This window comes from Blennius ocellaris (genome assembly GCF_963422515.1).
Source record: "Blennius ocellaris genome assembly, chromosome: 1".
Taxonomy (NCBI): domain Eukaryota; kingdom Metazoa; phylum Chordata; class Actinopteri; order Blenniiformes; family Blenniidae; genus Blennius; species Blennius ocellaris.
The window spans coordinates 4,657,237-4,670,440 of NC_137650.1; the positions used below are offsets into that span (position 1 = coordinate 4,657,237).

Consider the following 13,204-nt stretch of genomic DNA (forward strand, 5'->3'; position numbering starts at 1 on the left):
ATCTCTTTTTGGTATTTAAGACCTGTCTTCATGGGTGTGGGAAGTGTTGGGACACAACACAAGCTGCAAGCTCCACATAAAGGACTGATTGTGCCAGTTGTCTGTTATTTCAGTTTTTTGTTTCCATGTCAAGCTCCAACTGGAACAGCTGAACGTCCCCCCCCCCTACTTGCTCATGTGGAATTGTTAACATTTCTCTCTAAAAGTTGATACAATGGTGACAAATGACATCGTAAAAGACATTTTAGTGCCAAACCACTGGTGTAATCAGTTTCATATTACATGTAAAGAGCCACAAGTCTAAATTTAACGTGAAAAAATGGAGCGAAGAAAATCCAGAAGAAATAATGCGATTTAGATTTGATGTTGCGATTTAAAAAGAAACACAGGTCCTCATGATATCTCAACAGTTTATTTATGGACTCCATATACATTTCTTTATACGTGTGCTGCTTCACTGGATGTTTGAAGTGCAGGAACCAAAGCTGTGAACATGCACATGGTCTCAGCACAGATACAGACTAGAGGTTTTCTCTTTTCACTGATTTTGCTTTTCTTTTGTATTTAAACGTACACAGCAGCTGATGAAACAACAAGTTCAATCATATACACAAAAACCTATTTTCGGTTGGAATTAAAATATAAAGAAAAAAATAACAAAAACCGAAATAATAAAGCTGTAAAAATCAGAAACAAATCCTACGAATGGTGGCGAGTCCAGATCTGCTCACACGTCTCAGCGTGTCGCCTGTATCATCAGTTAGTTTTCTTAAATTAACTTTTGTAAATACTATGGAAACAAAATGCAAGTCACACTCTGGGCAAACAAGGAGGAGGCCTGGTGGGGGGGGGGAGGTTGGTCCGTCAGTCGGTCCCCCCCCCCCGCCACCACACCTGCTGTGCAGTTTGAAACACGACATGTGACTTGTGATGAGAGCAGAAAGCAGACAGTAGAGAGCTGGAGACAGATTACTGGTGGGCACACTGGACACCGGGCCCGTGGTGGCCGCCCTCTTCGTCCGAGCTGTCGTTGTACGCCTCTCTGCGGCCGCCGGACGACGAGCTCTGGCTGACGTCGTAGTCCTGCAGGTCCACCTCCTCCGTGTCCCCGGTGATGAGGGGGGGCTCGGACCGGGAGGGCAGCATGTCCTCCAGCTCCTGAGAGGAGAACGGCGTCATGAGGCTGGGCCCAGCAACTTCACTTCGTCTCAGCATGCATCAACCATCATCGGCTCCATTCCACCAGGTGGAGAAACAACTTTTCTTATAACTGCTCATTCTGGGGGTCCGGTGGTGCTCAGTCCCTGCAACTGTCACTTTTTTTATACCTGCTCCAAAATGGAACTTTTCTTTCAACACCTGCAGCTACAGTGTACACACAACACTTCTCTTTCTCTAACAGACGAGGTGTCGCCATACGATTCAAACGATGTGTAAACATGGCCGCAAAGTTCTTGGGGGGGGGTGAGCTCACATGTTTGTCATGAGAAGCATGTGTGCTCACCACTTCCTGCCTGACCTGTACTGCGCTCCAATGCAATTACCGACACACTGCACCAAGAGACGGAAACAGGACAGACCACAAAGCGTACCGCAACCATAACGTAACAGCCGTACACACATCAAGTCCATCACGGTGTCACCACGAGGGATTCAACAATGGCAACTAAACGCTGAAGCGTGTCACAATCCGAGTAAAGAAATGACCCTCTCTTAACTATTTGGATCCAAGATCAAACCAGCCAGCTTATCTCGGGCTTTATGTCAGAGCATAGATTCAGACATAAGATTCAGATCAGCTCCAGCAAACAAAGGATTGTAAAGTAAGCAGAACAGCGATAACTGGGCTCTCACTTTCACACACACAGCAGACTGTTTGCAAGCACTCGATTGAACAAGCACACACGCCATCAACACAGCATTGGAACATTCAGTCAAACTTGCATGAACTGAGCATTTTCATAGTTTCATTCTGATCATTTTGGCATTCACTTAAAAATGGTAAAAAAAAATACTAAGTTCTATGAACTATTCAAGCTTAAAGGACCCATATTTCACTATATTTCATGGTTCACAGTCCATCTTATGCTCATGTGAGATAATAATTTGGGTGATACAGTATACAATACTCAAAACTTGTGAAATTATAGCTATTTCTTGGATTGAGGGTTTGTGGAAAAGAAAGAAAAGTCCAGCCACATTTGCCGCTGTGCTTCTTCTTTCGGCAAGCCAAATAGTGTGGACACATACTTTCACCCGAAAACATTTTCTCCAAGTGGACATGAAGGTGAAAAAGTTATCGACAACAACAAAAACAGCAGCGTTCAATGTGAAGCAGCATAGACTGAGATAGCGCGCAGAGAAGAGGCTGCACTCCATGGCACATTTGTGGGCGTGTCATGTTTTGGTTTCTCTGCATGTCAATCTTCCTGGAGGCGGGGCTTCTCCAGCTCTGTGCCGTCAGCAAGGTGGTGCTGCGTCATCAAATTGAATCAACACGTTGAGCTCCCCCACCAGTGAGAACAGAGAAAGATCGCTGTGAACTCAAGCTTGAGGGAATCAATGAAAAAACCACTTTGGGGATGTATATGAACCCCAAATAGCACTTTTATGATGTTTAAAGCACAGAAAAGTCGATTTAGTATAATATGGGTCCTTTAAATGAGCTGCTTGACTCTTGCGCGCGCAGAACAGCTTAAACATGACAGCATCAGAATGACACTCCATATAAATAGTACAACTTCAGGAAGTGAGAGCCACTCAAAAGAGGTTCAGATGTAAAATTGTCATACCACCAGTTTCTCTGGGCTGATCCAGTTGTTTTCGGGGAACTGGACTTCAAACTTAACGTACAGATCTCCCTTCTCAAAGGGGTTTCGGTACTGGGGCATCCCCTCTCCTCGCACCACCCTCACTGAACCTGGAAGAGATGGAGTCTGTTACACACCAGGCTTACCTGCTGCTTCCTCAGGCTGTGATGAGTGTGTGTGTGTGGAGCAGCTGCATGACTTTGGGTGGGTGGGGTGGGCTGACCTGGTTCAATGACTTTGCCGGCCGGGTACTTCACCACGATTTGTCGTGCATCCAAGTGTTTGAGCATGAACTGGAAGCCGCACAGCGCCTCCACCAGGCCGATCTTGTGGGTGATGAATATGTCGTTTCCCTCTCTCCGGAACATCTAAAGTAAAAAGTTGGAGAGTTTGAAACTCTGCTTTATCAGCTGAAACCTTTAATAGAGTATCGACACCAGTACTTACTCAGTTGAATCTATTAAGTGTAATCAAGCTAAATTTACATTCCATACACGTGTTGCCACAAAGCACCTCTGAATTGACACTACGCACACCTCCATCCATGAATTTACTACTGCAAGTACAAGTACGACACGACGTTTGCCATGTTAGAGAGTCCTGGTTAAGGTCCTATTTGAATCCTCGGCTCACTACGGCTCTGAGAGTGAAGCTAAAGATTCAGAGTGATCCGTTACTTTGTTCACTAAATGAAGAGAACAGTTCATTTGGTTCATGGTAAAAGGAAAACTAAGTTTCCATTTCATAAAGACTTTATCTCCTATACTTCACATTATTTGAATGTCTTTAAAACATCCCGTTACCATTTCCCCAACCTGAACACAAGTGTTTGCATTGACAACTCAAACATTTGCCGCTGTAGGTATGCGGATATGCGCCACTCCGTATCGTGGCAGTAATAGAGCACTGAAGCAGAGCGCCGGGGCTCTGATGGTCTTGCTGTTCCAGTTCAGCAACTAAGACCCGTCTGTCCTCACTTCAACACCCGCCACAACCGGAGAAAACAGATGCCAGGTATTATCCCCTCATCAGACATATGCTCATCGTCACTTCTTCTCACAACTGAGCTCATTGATTTCAGGTTCACTCCTGTGTCTGCATGAAGGAAATAGTGGCATTGAGCATATACACACACACAGGACTCTACAAGAAGCCCTTTAAACACTGTCAAGACAAGCTGGTGGAAACCTGAAGCAGCTCCAGCTGGAGCGACAGCACTGACAAATACTCCACCACCCTGCTGCCATTGAGCTTTATAAACATGAAGAAATCTCACCTGGAAACACACAGGTTCCAGGCATTCAGCTTTACACACACCTTCAAGGCTCCTGCAGGTCTCAACCACCCATCATTCAACATGAAACATATTCTGTGTTTTCCCAGCAGGCATTGATGTCCAGGCATCTTCATGTTAGTAACTTTGGTCCAACGGCTAAATGTTAGCAGCATCATTTCTTCCTATATCAGACCCTCTTGATTGAATCTTTATACAAATGTAATGCCAGAAAACATGTTGAACCTTGAAAATGAAGGAAAAACAGCTCAAATTTCTTTTTAACAATTTTCTTACAAAAACTAACTTTTAGAGAAGTAGACTTAAGTTGATCACTTGAAAAATGCAAGTCACTGTGGAGGGTGTGTGGTTCCCCAGCTGCAGGTCAAAGACCTCTGAGCGACATTAAGTCTGAAATGTGACAAATCCAGACTATTAAGATTTCAAGTGACAACACAATTTGTGTTGCTTTTGGGGTGTGTGCTTACACAACCGTGTTTGTCCGAGTCACTGAAAACACAACTTTTGAAAATGGCTTCTGAGGTGGAATTTTTTGAAACGTTCTGGACTTCATCCCAGTGTAACTGAAGGAAAACACTTTCTGACACCACCCGGGCTCCGTCTCCTAATGGATGGTGAAAACACGACTACTGATGCTGGTTACCACAGTCAGAGTCACTCGTAGTTGTGTACATGCTCAGTAGATCAACAATTGGAACACTCTTGCCTCCAGAGTGTCATGATCCCATATTCTCCTGGGACTTGGTACTTTTATTTTGATAGTCACCATAATAGCAATCCAACTTGGTCGTCTGTCCACTAGAATGTCTGTGTTCTTCTGTTATTAATGTTTAGAGCAGGTGGTTCTGTTACGTGTGTGTGGTTTCATTACTAAAACAAACAGCAACACCCCCTAGTGGCTCAACATGAAAATCACATTGTTTTCAGACTTTTTGCAATTTCTGTGTAAATGGACAGCGTTATCAAAATGTTACACAATGTGTTTTCACTTGAAATGTTGTCTTAAGCCCCGTTTCCACCGCACAAAAAGTACCGGCCTAGACCGGTCTAAACCGCTCCGGTTCGGTTCGCGTGTCACGACAGGAATGCAGTCTAAACCGCTCCAGACCACTCCAAAGGCCACCGCTTTTCCGCTCCCCTTCCGTTGGGGTACCAGGACCATGGAACGGGTCTGAGTTTGAGCTGCTGTCTGCTGATTGGTCAATGATTTACTACACGCCCTCAATATTTTAATGTGCTGGCTGGATGAATCCTCTGTCAGTGTGGTCAGCTGTGCTCTGGTTGTTTTTATTTTCATTTTCTTTTCTGCTCAACTTTAGTGTTTGTTGTGAAAGAGCGGACTTGAGGCAGGGGGAGACCGGGGGGAGGGACTTTGCATCGCGTTGGAGTTTTCTGTTTGCTCCGCTTTCCAGAGGCGGTCAGCGTTCTGTTCAGCCGCGGTCAGTGGCGCTGTATCGCGGGGACGGACCGCAGAAGCCATGAAAAGGAGCTCAGAGCTCGGCGCCTCCGTGTTCCAACGCTGAGCTGCCGGACCGCGATCAGCGCCGGAGTGGAAAACCTCCTCAGACTCCCGTGTCTGTGCCTCAGCCAACCGGGGGGAACGCTCCGGCCACTTGCCCCACACCCGAGCGCTTGAGCGCGGGGCACGTCGCCTCAAGCCTGGCAAGTGGCCGAGCGACTCGCTCTCTCACAACAAACACGGAAGTTGCGCTGCAGCTCTTCACTGCAAAAAATGACTGCTGCAAAAAGTTACTTTTTTTTTTTCCCACTGCAAAAAAAAAACAGTGCAAAGTGGAGAATTTAAACAACAACAGAGGATTCATAAGATCTACATCTGACGACGTTCTTTTCTGTTATAATGTCACATTTCTGCGGAGCTCATAAGCCCCGCCCACTTTTAACGCTCCTCTCTGCAGTGGGGACGCGACCCAAAATTTCAGTCGGGGTCTCTATTCCGTACCGCTCCGCTCCGTCCCGGCACTTGTGTGCGGTGGGACCGGGGCTTTAGTAAGTTCTGCATTAGTGACTGACACAAAGCACTATAGAAGGGTGTCCGGTCCTACCTCGTGCTCCTTCTCCTGCAGGACCAGCACGATGTCTCCAGGCTCCACACCCGGCGCCTGGTCAGCTTCTCCTCCAAAGGTGATTTTCTGGCCGTGCTTCATGCCTTTGTCGACATGCACCTCCAGGATCTTCACCTCTTTCACCACTTTCTTTCCCTCACATTTTTTACAGCGGTCTTTTTCACTGATGACTTCACCTGGGGATTTAAAGACATGGTGTGAGTGGAGTGGTTGGAACTGTGTGTGCCGCTGTCCACTCGCTGCCTCCTCACCTTCCCCGTTACAATCGGTGCAGACGGACTGCATCTGTTGGACCATGCCTGGAGCCAGCTGCCTTATCATGATGCGCATGCCACGTCCTCGACACGCCGTACACTTCTGTACGGCCCCCGTCTTCCCCCCCTGCCTGTCTCACACACACACACCTGAAGTTTACGGGGTGAACACATTCAATCAGATGCAAAGAAACCACAGTGAGACTCACTTACCCGTTACAAGTGCTACACAGTACATTCTTACTAAGTTGTAGTTTGGTTGTTTTTCCATTGTAGAGGTCCTCCAGTGACACCCTGCAGAGAGCGACATGAACAATTATCAGCGTCGAGCGTTCACTGAAGCTCACTGAACTGTATGTATGTGCACAAAGATGGTGTTTACTTGAGTGGGTGGACCATGTCCTCTCCTCTCCTGCGGCCTCCGTTCCTGGAGCGACCTCCCTGTCCGCCCATGAAGCCAAACAGTCCACCCCCAAAAATGTGGGAGAAGATGTCGTCCATCCCGGGGCCGCCCCCACCTCCTTCTCGCAAGCCTTGTTCTCCATAGCGGTCATAAAGCTCCTTCTTTTCGGGGTTTGTGAGCACATCGTAGGCAAAGCTGATCTCTTTAAACTAGTTTCAGAGAGGACAGAAACCAAGAAAAGGAGGTGGAGTAAGTTAAAATAGGATACAAGGTCAATGCTCAGAGAGATTGGTCTGGAAATACGTCAATCAACGCAGCAGTGGCGAGAACTAGCACAACAATAGCGATGTTAGATTAAAAATGAGTGTCCCTCTTGTACTGAGGGGTTTTTAAGCTGATCGAACTCAGTTTGATCACTGCTGTAGTGTGTGGCGTGTGATTCAGACCAAAGGTTGATCACATCAGACCAGAAGATCACTGACAACATCCAACAAAACCAGGAAATCTTGGAACTGGCTGAGCAAAGGTCAAAGGGAACAGAGGATAAATTACACAACTAATCTGCACTCAAATGACCAGTGTTAGACCAAAACAAGCTGATGAAGATTAAAATATGAGCGAGAGCGAGAGAATCCACACGGGTCACTGTTTTTGGAGCCTGAAAACAGTTTCTTCCTCCCCACCACGGTCCACGATGTCACATAATAACCACAACAATGGTGGACTTCATGCTCCAGAAGCTACTGATACTAGCTGGAAGAGGAGCATAGACATATAGACCTCAGAGCAATAGAAACATCTATGAGCACTTTACTTCTATATTTCTATGGTCTCCGTGGCTTCTTCTGCATTTTTTGGTGTATTTGGTGAGTCCCAGCGCCGCCAAAGGCCTGGAAAATGTACTACATCGACAGACAATTTAAATGCCTTGTTCAGAACCAGATTGGATGCTGTCAAAAGGAAATGCCAGAGGTATGGATCACAGTGAGAATTAAGGAAGTATCCAAGAGTCATTCCTGCAAATTATGTGAACCAATTCTGTGTGTACGCTCCTAAAAATCTGCAGTATTAGAGACTCAGAACACACCTATAGTTGCTTTACAGGGAATTTGAATCAGAAAAAAATCAAGTCATTTCTGCTTGAATGAGTTTCATAAAAGTTATAAACGAGTCAATTCAAGTACAAATTGTATTTATTCTCTTTCGAAATGGGATACTATCAACATCTTAATCACTGATAAATGTCTCATGAAGCTTTAAATGGCTTCAGGGAGAAAGTGAGTGGAGAACACAAGTCTTTGTTGTCTGACGGGAACAAATGTGCCTATCAGAGCACAGAATTGATTCCCCTGAAAGAGACGCCACGCGTCCACATCTGAGGAAAGCTCTTACCTTGTCACCAGCGTTGGGGTTCTTGTCAGGGTGGTACTCTTTTGCTAGTTTCCTGTATGCCTGCAGAAGACAACAGAGGAGTCTTATCACCTCACAGCTACAGATATCCTCAACAACACAGACGCGTAGTATTTCGTGAATCGACTCAAAAGCATTAGAGGAAGCTTATCCGACAAGTACCTCCGTGACCAAACCTACAAGATTCAATAACAGAGCACCTTCAATAGTGACAACAAGCCTTTAACCCACAAATCATTTAGGTTTAATGTTTCACTGTACTGGAAATCTGGGGCCGGAGGGGTTGTTTTTCCAGAACCTTCCTCTTTATTTTTCAGGAGAAATCCTGACGAAATGAAAGGTCTTCTATTCTTTGACAGCATGTTTTTACTGCAGTCATTTGTTACTTGTATAAACAAATTCATTTGTTAAATACTTAAAAGTTTTTTATTTTTGCTTGAGTGCAGTTTTACATTCACACAGCAACATTTTAAAAACAATGTTTGTTCCTCCTCAGACGGCAGAAACCATAGCACATTGGTCTGTTTGAGGTGGTCGATAAGCTGCGACTTCCAGTTGTGGCAAAACAACATCAAGGAGGATGACTAGATAGTGAAGTCATGCTGTGCTGGATGGTTTTTGTGACGTCTCTGTGATGCGAAACTAAAGTTGATAAACACACCTTTAACATAAGCTTATGGCTCATTTCTGATTAATTAACAAAGCCGTCACGAGCCAGATGGGTTGTAGAGAGTGCATGGCAGAAATGTTGAAAATGACGGTCTTCATGTAGTGCCATTAGTGAGTGCTGTTGGTTTTTTGTAATGACCCCCCCCCCCCCCCCCCCCCCCCCCACACACACACACACACACACCAGAGAACAATACGCTTTAAACATTAAAAATAGATGAACAGACATTCTAGTAGACAGATGACCAAGTTAGATGGTTATTACGGTGACCGTCTGAATAAAACTACCAAGTCCAGGAGAATATGGACTGGGAGTCATGAATCTGGAGGAAACATTGTTCTGATTGTCCAGCTACTGAGCTACTGAGCATGTGCAGAAGAATGATATACCACTGCCTGTGTACATAGTGTGACTGTGCAGTAGCAGCGTCCCACAATATACAATGAGACAGCCTGACAGTTTTCAGGAAATTGTTTATATTGACTCTGAGAACTGTTGTCATGCAAACAGTATTGCAAAGAAGGTTTCGCGTTTTGACTTGAAAATTATGTGTAAATGGGACCTTGGTGTGAAACCACGTGTGTAACTACAGTGTGAGAGGGTAAAAGCTCTGTTGTGGGCCCTTTTACCACACCGTATTAATCATTGGCATACATAAATAAGCATTAATCACGTCTATTGATCACAATGAGGGTACAAATGTGATTCAGTCTATAATAAAGCATTTATTCTCAATCTGTGGTACAAGTACCACCGGTAGCACAGCAGCTCCCTCTTGTGATGTGTGAGTGAAAGGCATTTTCTTTTAAGGAAATAAATCCACATTAAACCCATTAGTTTTTCAGGTTCCTGCTGTATTTCTTGTAGACAAAATGGGAGCTGCAATTTGTTAGCATGAGTTCCAGTGTTGTCAGTTATGAAGCTGCTGCTTTGGACAGTAACAATGACCCCCAAAAAATCCTGATGAGGATCAGGAGGAAACATGTCTCCTCTGAACTGTCCTCAGATCATCACACTGGACGGTCAGGCTGGTCTGAGAGGAGAAACTTGAAGAGAACTGGAAAACACTGGAGGCAAGGCGGAGTCTGTAATAAAGTCAACCTAACAAAGAGAGATGATTGTGAATATACATTAACTTTTATAACGACAATTGGAGCTCACAAGGCAAAAGGTCAATCTGATGGTTCCAAATGCTGCCTGATCGAAAGAAATCGATTTAATACAATATATAACGTAAGCTCATGAAAGTTCAATAAAGGGTTAAAAAGGTTACGGCGAGACATTTGTGCCTCATTTTCCTAAAGACGAGCAGATCGTCTGCATTCTTCCAGGTGGATTTATATTAAACAAGTGATTCCAAACAAACCATTTTCAAACCATCTGGAGGTTTTAATGAGCAAACATGCGAACGAACCAGCTGGCTGTGAGATAACCTTATCTCCGTCAACAGGCTTGTTACAGCTGATAAACCACAGGCCGGGTCCCTGCTAACCCCTGTGGAAAGAGCCGCCCTCCCCGCGGCTGGAGCTCTCAGCAGCCCCGGAGGACCGTCACATGAAGGGCCGGATCAGGCTGCTTTAACCGCCGAGCCGAGTAAAGAGGAGCCACTGAGATAGAAACGTATCTCCCGCTGTCTGCAGACGATAAGCTACATCCCGGTAAAACTCTTAAGGAAAGAGCCGCTTCCCCCGCGGCCCCGGCTCGAAGCAGCCCCGGTCACATGAAGGGCCGGCTCGGGGTAGCGGGCTCCGGGGCTAACGCTAGCTAGCGAGAAATAACGACGCATTTCCTGATTGAGCAGGCTTTAGCCGGCAGAACCGTGCTGCGGCTCCAGGGGCGGCTTTAACCGGTAGACATGTGCTGCTTCAATGGTTGTGTCGGTGACCGACCCTGTAACAGGCTCCGGGACCGGGACCGGCTCCGGGAGCTTGTTTAACGGGTCGAAACGTGCTGCGGCTTGGTGGCCGGCTCCGGGACCGACTCGGTCCTCTGCGGCCTTTACCTTCTTCAGCTCGTTCTCCGTGGCGGACGGGGACACTCCCAGGAGGTCGTACAGTTTGGTATCGGCGACATTGGCCATGGTGTCGCTGCGGACGTCTTCAGCGGAGCGGCGGATGGACAAAGAGACCGAGCCGGGGCGCAGTGTTTGCCTCCACGGCTATCTCCGCTTCCGGCCTGTCAGAGGGTGCTGCGCCGGTTGCTACGCCCCCTGGAGGCCACGGCCAGGTACTGCAGGTCCCCCACACAGGATTCTAAGCACTGTGTAAGGCTTCCTTACACAGTGCGATTTGAACAATCTTTAGTAGTCAGAGCCTCTCACACCGCAGGAGACGAATGTCTGCAAACTAGAGGCTTGCATTTCCAGAAGAAAATGCAAGCATGACTGTTGAACAAAGCTGAAAGCTAAAAATTTGCTCTGGAAAATTGTGTGCACCTACCTTGAGCTTCCGACATCCTTTTACCTCAGCTGATTCTCCTTCTTCTTGATTTAACAGCAGTTTGCATCCATGAGGTTGCATTACAGCCGTCTGCTGGTTTCATCTATGTGCATTGTTTCCCACCGCTGTCACCATCCCCGATGACTGTTCCCCCCTCTCTTATGAGCTGCCTTCTGACCCTGATGACACCCTTCTGAAGTAAACAACAAACCCTTGTCCCTGTTCGGGTGCCAGGTTATGAAGTAAACAAACAGGTGTGTCAAAGAGGATGAAAAAAGACTTCAATGATGCCTTCTTGCTTGCGCAGAAAACAATTTAATGCACAAGTAGTTTAGCATCAAAAATACAGGTGAAGCTTCAACCCGGGAGTTAGCGCTGCCAATCTGCTTACTCTCCTGAGTGTAGAATCTGTCTCATTTTATAGAGGTCCAAATGGTACTGCATGGAACTTCCATAAAAGGTATGAGCGACTGTGAAATCCCATCAGGACGGCTGGTCTTTGTCCAGGACCCGTTTTACAGCCCATGTTGACACAAGAGAATGCCAAACTGACCCAAAGTATTTGTTGTCTGGCGAAAACCATTCAAATGTATACATCACTGCATGTGAAACTACGCTAGTGTATACATCTCATGGCACCAAGACCAAGGTAGCACACATTTCACTTCACTTCCTCTTCTTCACCTGGGTTTGAACAGCTGCACCACCTCCATCTGCTGGTTCCAGCGACTCTATACTATTCCCACCACTCTACACTTTCCGCAACAGTCCCATTGCCTTTAGGAACCCATTTAAACATCTTCTGCCCCAACCGCAGTATTTCCTTCACTCCTCCTTCTATTCCTCCTCTCCTCCATCTCTCTATCATATTCCTCCTTTCACTCCCAAACTGGCTGCAGCTCACGAGCACATGCTCCACTGTTTCTGATTCTTGACATAGACAGCAAAAGCCTGTTGGATGTTACCCCATTATGTGTTTTGTACTATTTAAGTATGTATGCTCAATTCTTGATCTGGTAAAGACAGTCTCCTCTTCTCTACTGCCTCCTCCACTCCTCATCCTTCCCACCATATTTTGAATACTGTATAGATGTCCTGCTCTTTTCTCCTTGTCACTGCTTGGCCATGTTTTCTGTGTTTCCCTCCAAACTATAAATTTCCCTTCCAAAAGTGAGAACAGAAGGGAGTGCACAGTGGCACAGTGGTTAGCATTCTCACCTCACAGCAAGTCTCTGTGTGGAGTTTGCATGTTCTCCCCGTGTGTGTGTGAGTTTCCTACAACATGCACCAGGGGTCCTTGAGCAAGACGCTCGGCCCACCCATCTCTCCAGGACATGCTTGTAAAAGTGATTATTAATCTCAATGTGCTTGTCCAGGCTAAATAAAGGCTAAATAAAATATAACCAACATGATGTTAGTCCCTATAGTTGATCTTGTTGTGGCTTTCTTGGCCAGCCTGTCAGCCCTCTCAATTACCCACAACACCCACATGAGCAGGAACCCACATAAAAGCAATATCACTCCGATTTTTTAGCCTCTGAATATTCGACCATTGCTTCGTACAGTAGGTCCTGCATGCTGTGTGACACCCCCGATCTGAGGCTCTATAACGCTGACAAAGAGTCACTGAACACGAATGTCTTTTTTGCCCTTCATCCTCTCACTCACTCCAAACCCATCAAGATGGCATACCTTTCTCCTGAACACACTCAGGTGATCTGATGTTCTACTGTTCATCTCTCCTTCATGCCCAGACACCTTGACCGCAGCCTCAGTAGCTCCTGTTACCGGCGCCGTCCATCCATTGGTGTAAATTTGGACAGAGTCCGTTTAATTTTCTG

General features: G+C 46.2%; 1 protein-coding gene across 1 annotated transcript; it reads right to left on the reverse strand.

Annotated features, from left to right (window-relative positions):
* Nucleotides 1-393: 393 nt before the first annotated feature.
* Nucleotides 394-11,088, reverse strand: dnaja2a (DnaJ heat shock protein family (Hsp40) member A2a). The gene is made up of 9 exons (XM_080502896.1): nucleotides 10,928-11,088; nucleotides 8,238-8,297; nucleotides 6,825-7,054; nucleotides 6,656-6,736; nucleotides 6,440-6,573; nucleotides 6,168-6,364; nucleotides 3,034-3,178; nucleotides 2,793-2,920; nucleotides 394-1,158 (listed from the first exon to the last, which is right to left on the reverse strand). Exons 1-9 carry the CDS (start codon nucleotides 11,003-11,005, stop codon nucleotides 970-972), a joined length of 1,242 nt encoding a protein of 413 aa, XP_080359022.1. The 5' UTR covers nucleotides 11,006-11,088; the 3' UTR covers nucleotides 394-969.
* Between the last annotated feature and the right edge of the window lie 2,116 nt (nucleotides 11,089-13,204).

Coding starts and splice junctions, on each gene's coding strand:
- dnaja2a (XM_080502896.1), bottom strand. CDS start 11,005: ATGGCCAATGTCGCCGATACCAAACTGTACGACCTCCTGGGAGTGTCC. Junction 3,179..6,167: donor TGCAGGAGAAGGAGCACGAG/GTAGGACCGGAC, acceptor TTTTTACTTTAG/ATGTTCCGGAGAGAGGGAAA. Junction 1,159..2,792: donor TCAGCCCAGAGAAACTGGTG/GTATGACAATTT, acceptor TTCTCCTCTCAG/GAGCTGGAGGACATGCTGCC.